Raw genomic sequence first — 6,811 nt, 5'->3', positions numbered from 1 at the left:
AGTTCCATTATTTAACAAATATTTACTGAAAATTTATTATGTGTTGTTCTGATCATCCTGGTCTAGGTACAGCTGATAGAGCACTGAACAAAAGAACACAAATTCCTGCACTCATTCAGATAGAGGAAACACATTCATTTGTTTACCACGTGATAATCATAATCTCTCTCCAGAACTGGTCTAGGGACAAAGCCAGGTTCCTTTTTCCTCTAGGGAGGCCAAGCCAGGACACACACACAGCCCTCTTCCCGGGGCACAATGAGAAAGTCTGAGAGAATTTAAATGAAAAGAAAGAGCGCTTTGATTAAATTATTTGACTCCTACATCTAGCCAAACCTGAAGTCTGCACCTGAATTCCCAATGTATGAGCCAATAAGTCCCCCTTTTTGCTTAGGCTTTCTTGGGTCAGATTTCTGTCATTTGGAACCAAATGAGTCCTAACTAATACAGGGACTCAGTTCAAACTTTATCCTCTTCTGGATATTTTCTCTGAATGCCTGGTATAAGTCAGTGGCATATTCTAAATGCCATCAATACACACAGATGGGACCTCTATCTATCTTGGCCCTTTATGTAAGTAATCAAATATTATTCACTGAGGCAGGACAAGGACTTTCATCTCCAAATCCCAGGGTCTTGTGTATATTAGATGCCCAAAAAAATGTCTGTGGGAGTAATAATTCTGGCAGTCATTGAACCCCTATAATCAATAGTATATCCAATAATATATGTATCTCATATGTATTTATATATACCTCAGAGAGAGGGATTGATTGAGATCAAGACAGACTGAATACAAAGGGCCTTCTCTGATCTAAACTAACCAGAATTGGCACAACCTAGGTCACACCAGCTGCCCCTAGAACCCTCTGATCAAGGGCTGTTTCTATGGATCGCTTACTACAGGTCAGTAGGAGGCAGCCAGTCAACTTCTGATTGACCTGAAGCAATAGCTTATACCTAGAACACGGTGATTTGGTGAGCACTAGGTAAGAATTCTCACAATAACCCAGTAAGGTAAATGCTATTATAATCTGCATTTTATAGGTAAGAAAGCTGGGGCCCAGAGAGTTTCAGTGACTGCTCTTAGGTCCCACAGCCAGCAAGAGGCCCATCTGGGATCCAAACGCAGGCAGGCTGGACCAGATCTCTGCTCTTAGTCACTACCCCACATTGGCTAATGTGTAACACTGGGAATTTCCCAGCTCCTAAAGTCTGTTGAAATGATGCAGGGAGACATGGCCGGGTCAGGTAACAGAACCCCCACGTCTTCCCATTAGGACAAGTGTTTGGGAGAGCCTGTCATGTCCGCCTTTCTTCAAGGCAGCCAGGAATTCCTTGTCTAAGGGGAAGTTGTATTTCTGAGTGTTTCTTTCAACTACCAAATTTAATGACAACAATAATAGTTAGCTGCAGTCTGTGTGCCAAACTGCTAAAAGCTACACTTCATTTAGTGCTCACATCCACTCTGCTCAGCAGGTATTATCACCCACTCTACAGGTGACAAGTTGGGGTGACATCTGGATTGTCTGTGATATTCCTGTTCAACATCTGTTATCCAGGAGAGCTATTAATAGTGCCCCCTTTCACTCTCCAAAATGTCCTATTTGGATAATATAGTGGTCACAAGCCTTCCCCGCCACCCCAGTCCTTAAAAGAACCACCCTGCACAAGTTGCTGCAATATGCTGAACCCTAGGCAAGGCACTCACCTTAGCATCATGTTCCAATACAGGAAAGGCATCAGGTCGGCCTTCATGAGGTACAGGGAATATCGCTCTTTGCTCAGGTCAAAGGAGAAGGTTTCCAGGGGCCGAGCATCGGAGTCAAACTCAGTACACAGCTGTTGAATGAACGCCTGAGCAGAGTTTTTAAGTCATCAGGAGAACTCCAGGAAACCAGAGAGACTTAACGGTCCTAGGCAACACATTTACTGACACTAGGTAACCGTTTGGGTTTGCACTGAGTTGTTATAAAACTCTAACGTACTGCACAGACTGCTATGCATTTCCCTTTGGTAGCACTGATAAATAAGTAAGAAATGTACAAAGCTTTAAAATACCAGGTTGAATTGAAACTATAAGCTTCTACAAATAAACGGATGAGGACAAATTATTTTAAAGCCATTTGAAATTTAAAGTTAAATTTCAAATGGAACTATTTCCTGCAATATTTCCAATGTGAACTCATACAAAATTGCATTGGTCAAAATTGGGACTGAATCAATACATGCCTACCACACACACCAGGATTCTTCTAAACCCCATGCTCACTGTGTGTAAGTTCTCTGAGCAGGTGCTAAGAGAAAGGTTTGCAAGAGATTTAGTGGTGGGGGCAGGGAATGTCCACAGAGGCTGAAGGACAAGGGAAGGAAGGGTAGGGAGGGCTTTCAGACCATGAAGTAGGCGGGGGATGCCTGGGAAAGGGAGAGGGGAATGAGAGCCTCAGACTGAGGCAGGTCTAAGAAAGTGTCAGCAAGGCTGATGGGGAATCCCACATCCTATAGGAGAGGGACCCTAATCAGAGGAGCATCAGCCTTTGGCTGGGAGAAAGTGTGGCCTCTGGAGGTGGAGCCAGAGGGGAGGCAGCTGGGCTTTCAGGCCACTAGGCTCCTGCAGCAGGGGCGTGTCAGGGACCGTCACACGTGCTGTGTGAACTCACATTCTCCCTGGAATGACTCTTGTTTTCTGTGAATTCAAACAGGCTCTGGTGAATTCATGCCTGCTACAGCTGAGGTAAATAGGTAAGCTATCCCATTGCCACCATCTTTTCCTCCCAAGTGCTATCTATCACTTTGCTCCATTAGTCAAGATTAAATTTTCATGGAATCTCAATCAATGGTAAGTTTTTATTTAAAAAACAGAAGTCACTTCTTTCATTTGCATATTTCCAGAGAATTGAACTCATCCTTGGCAGCTCACATGATGACTGTCCAGAGGTACTGAAAAGGGAGGCATTTGGTCACCATCATCCAGCAGGAAACTCTACAGGGTTCTGAGTTCTTCATGCTGCTCTTGGCCTCAGAAGCCATCCAAGGAGAGCAAGGATTAAACCACCCTCAACTCATACCCAGATGGAAAAACTTCCGTAGAAAGGCTGGTCCTCCCCAGTAACCCCTGTAAGAAATGACACAGAAAAGATACTGGCATCAGAAAAGAGGGGGGTGACTTCAGGCAGCAGGGTATTGAAAAGGAAGCCAGACTTAGAGCATGCTTAGCACATAAAACAAGATTTGTCTAATGAAGCAGAAAAAGTCCTAGGACTTTCAGACCAGATCTTTCTTCACTGCAGGGTCTGTCCTACCCAATAAAGGATGTTTATCAGCACCACTGACCTCTGCTCATGAGATGCCAGCAGGTCCCCCTACAGACAGCCAAATGTCTCCGGATATGGCTGAATGTCCCCTGCAGGCAAAATCACCCCTGGCCGAAGACCACTGGTGTAGATACCCTGACTCACCTACTTCATGGAGGTCTGGACAAGTCAAATGAGACTGTCATTTTTTAGAAGAAGACTAATGAATTTGTATCACTCTGCTTACTTACTGAATGCCTATTATGTGGCTGTCTTTTTATGTTATCTCCTTAACCCCTACCCTGTGAGGTGGACAATCTGCAGACAGGAAACTTAAACACAGAGTTATAAGCAACTTGCCCTAGGACACACAGCTAGTAAATGGCAGAAGTGTGATTCAGACACCAGTCTGACTCCACAGCTTATGCTCTTAAAACTATGTTTTACATTTCCTACAACACAAAAAAAAAACAAAAGTAAAGTAGCAGATAAGAAAGAACCTAGCACATGAAAGTGATTTACTATTATTATTATTATTATTATTATTATTATTATTATTATTAATCCAGCAGCAAAAGAAAACCAGAGCATGGAAGACAAAAGAATTGATCACAGCCAGTAACTAAGAGAAAAGGCTGTACACCTTGGGTGGCGGACAAGCTTCAGCTCCCTTTCCTCAACCTGGGCAGCCTCTTTCCCACCAAGTCTGGCTGAGGTCATGGAACCCTTCCCAGGCTACCATCTCTAAACCATGAGAGCCAGCAGAGCAAAAGGGACTCCATTCCCCAGTTCTGTTCTGGGTCATGACTTCTCCTGAAGCCTCCTTAAAAGAACCACCTGAACAAGTCGGTAGGATATGCTGAACGGCATGCCTGTAGCCCTAGGCAAGGCACTCACCTTAACATCATATTCCAATACAGGAAAGGCATCAGGTCGGCCTTCATGAGGTACATGGAAAGTCGCTCTTTGCTCTGGTCAAAGGGGAAGGTTTCCAGGGGCCGAGCATCATAGTCAAACTCCGCAAGAATCACACGGTTGTAGCCGGTCACCAGCGGGCACGATGTGTAGCCATCATACTGAAATTATACATGAACTGAGTTGGAAAGCGGCTTTGTTCACAGTATTATATAGATACTCTAGTTTATTCTTTATTCTAACTTGTCACAGTTGTTTTTGTATATTCTCATTTTTGTACAGTGAAAAACAGAAATATATTAACCAACACTTGAAGTACCCATACTGGAGAAACTAAGAAAGTGACAAAATTGTGAGAAAAAATTCTTTTCACACAAAATGGATGATGATAATTGAGACAGTGATATGACAAAGCATACAGACCTTCTTTGTTGGTGTTTGATTCTTCATAATCAGAGAAATTGTTCTTTCAAGTATTCCTGACTGTGCAGCTATACAAGAAATGGAAAAGTCAGAAAAATCATAAGCATCTAGGTTTCCCACAAAAACTAATTTGCAAATAACTTCAATGTAAACAAGTTAAGAAGGCTCCATTCCTTCATTTCCCATCCCTCTAGATAACTACAACATGACTCTTCTTACTACTCGAAGTTTTGGCCACGAGAAGGGGTTCATCAGTTTATCAAAGACACACACAGATGCCTACACTAAGTTTGAAACTGGAGGGCCAGCTTTCCCCAACAGGAGGGCTGGAAATTCCAAACAAGAGGACTGTAAGGGTAGCCCTACCTCAACCCCATTCCCCCTCCACCTAGGGGTCAATGGGTGTCAGCTTGATCTGTGTGCCCAGTATCCCACAGACATCCAGGCTGTCCCTTTGTCCCTATTTGCACAGCCTAGACTGGTATCCAATTAGGCAAAACAGTGAGCGTTCCTGTACTAGACTTTGCTGGCTGAAGCTGGGCCAGAGAGAGACAGGCGGATGTTATGGTTTTTGATGGCAAGAGTGGGAGACTGACTTTTTTATTATGGAAATTTTCAAATTGCATCATTCTTGTTTCACCTATACCATCACACATGCCACTTTTTACCCTGGAGTATTTTAACAGCAAACATCATAGCAATTTACCCATAAATATTTCTGTGTATATCTCTAATAAGCTGCAGGAAAGCCAGATTTGATAAGGAATTTTTTAAGCACAATCACGATTTTATTTTTACACCTGAAATACTAGCAATAATTCCTAAATATCATCAAATCCCAGACTGTGTTCAATGTTGAATAATTAAGACTGCCCTTTCAAAAACATGAGCAATTCATGTCCCTAGAGGTGGAAGACTAGATTTACTTTTGAGAAAAGATAGGTCACCTTTATACTTTAAAACGCTCATTAAAGGAGGGGCGGAGCCAAGATGGCGGCGTGAGTAGAGCAGTGGAAATCTCCTCCCAAAAACACATAGAGCTATGAAAATATAACAAAGAAAAATCTTCCTAAAATAGAGACCACAGGACACAGGACAACATCCAGACCACATCCACACCTGCAAGAACCCAGCGCCTTGTGAAGGGGGTAAGATACAAGCCCCAGCCCGGCGGGACCCGAACACCCCTCCCCCCGGCTCCCGGAGGGTGGAGAGAAACCGGAGCGGTTTTTTTTTTTTTTTTTTTTTTGGCGAGCGCTTTTTGGAAGCCTTAGAGGGACGGGCCCCCGTTGCTGGGGAGGCAGGGTGGCGGGACCGGTGAGGAGGTGCCTGGGAACGGCGCCGGAGGACAAAGAATATCCCGCGTTTCTCCCTGCGAGACCTGGGGGCGGGTGCCTGAGACCGGTGCCTGAGGACGGAGGAGGTCGCGCGTTTTTCCCCTTTTTTTTTTTTTTTTTTTCTCTTTTTGGCGAGCGCTTTTTGGAAGCCTTGAAGGGACGGGGACCCCAGTGCTAGGGAGGCACGGTGGCGGGACTGTTGAGCGGGTGGCTGGGACCGGCGCCTGAGGACAAAGAATATCCCCCGTTTTTCCCTGCGGGACTGGTGGGCGGGTGCCTGAGACCGGCACTTGAGGACAGAGGAAATCGCGCGTTTTTCCCCTTTTTTTTTTCTCTTTTCTGCGAGTGCTTTTTGGAAGCCTAAAAGGGACAGGGACCCCGGTGCTAGGGAGGCAGGGCGGCGGGACTGGTGAGCGGGTGCCTGGGACCGGCACCTGAGGACAAAGAATATCCCGCATTTTTCCCTGTGGGACCGGTGGGTGGGTGCCTGAGACCAGCACCTGAGGACGGAAGAAATCGCGCGTTTTTCCCCTTTTTTTTCTCTCTTTTTGCCGAGTGCTTTTTGGAAGCCTTGAAGGGACAGGGACCCCGGTGCTAGGGAGGCAGTGCGGCGGGACTGGTGAGCGGGTGCGTGGGACCAGTGCCTGAGGACAAAGAATATCGAGCGTTCCTTCCCTGCGGGACCGGTGGGTGAGTGCTTTTTGGAAGCCTTGAAAGGACAGGGACCCTGGTGCTAGGGAGACAGGGCAGCAGGACCAGTGAGCGGGTGCCTGGGACCGGCACCTGAGGACAAAAAAAAAAAAAAAAAAAAAATCGCTTGTTTTTTCCTTTTTTTTCCTTTTT

The 6,811-nt window shown here is 45.3% G+C and overlaps 1 protein-coding gene across 2 annotated transcripts in view; it reads right to left on the bottom strand.

Annotated features, from left to right (window-relative positions):
- Positions 1-2,827: 2,827 nt before the first annotated feature.
- SQOR (sulfide quinone oxidoreductase) overlaps positions 2,828-6,811 on the bottom strand; it is a 94,724-nt gene continuing 90,740 nt past the window's right edge. For both annotated transcript variants that reach the window (XM_037022187.2, XM_037022186.2), the window contains 3 exons: positions 4,632-4,699; positions 4,191-4,369; positions 2,828-3,115 (listed from right to left, as the gene is read on the bottom strand). In XM_037022187.2, the coding sequence (XP_036878082.2) occupies positions 3,058-3,115; positions 4,191-4,369; positions 4,632-4,699 (305 nt within the window). In that variant the 3' untranslated portion in view covers positions 2,828-3,057. The remainder of the gene's footprint in view (positions 3,116-4,190; positions 4,370-4,631; positions 4,700-6,811) is intronic.

This window comes from Manis javanica, chromosome 8 (genome assembly GCF_040802235.1).
Source record: "Manis javanica isolate MJ-LG chromosome 8, MJ_LKY, whole genome shotgun sequence".
NCBI lineage: Eukaryota > Metazoa > Chordata > Mammalia > Pholidota > Manidae > Manis > Manis javanica.
Note: the sequence above shows the minus strand (reverse complement) of the source record. Positions and strands in the feature narration are given on the sequence as shown.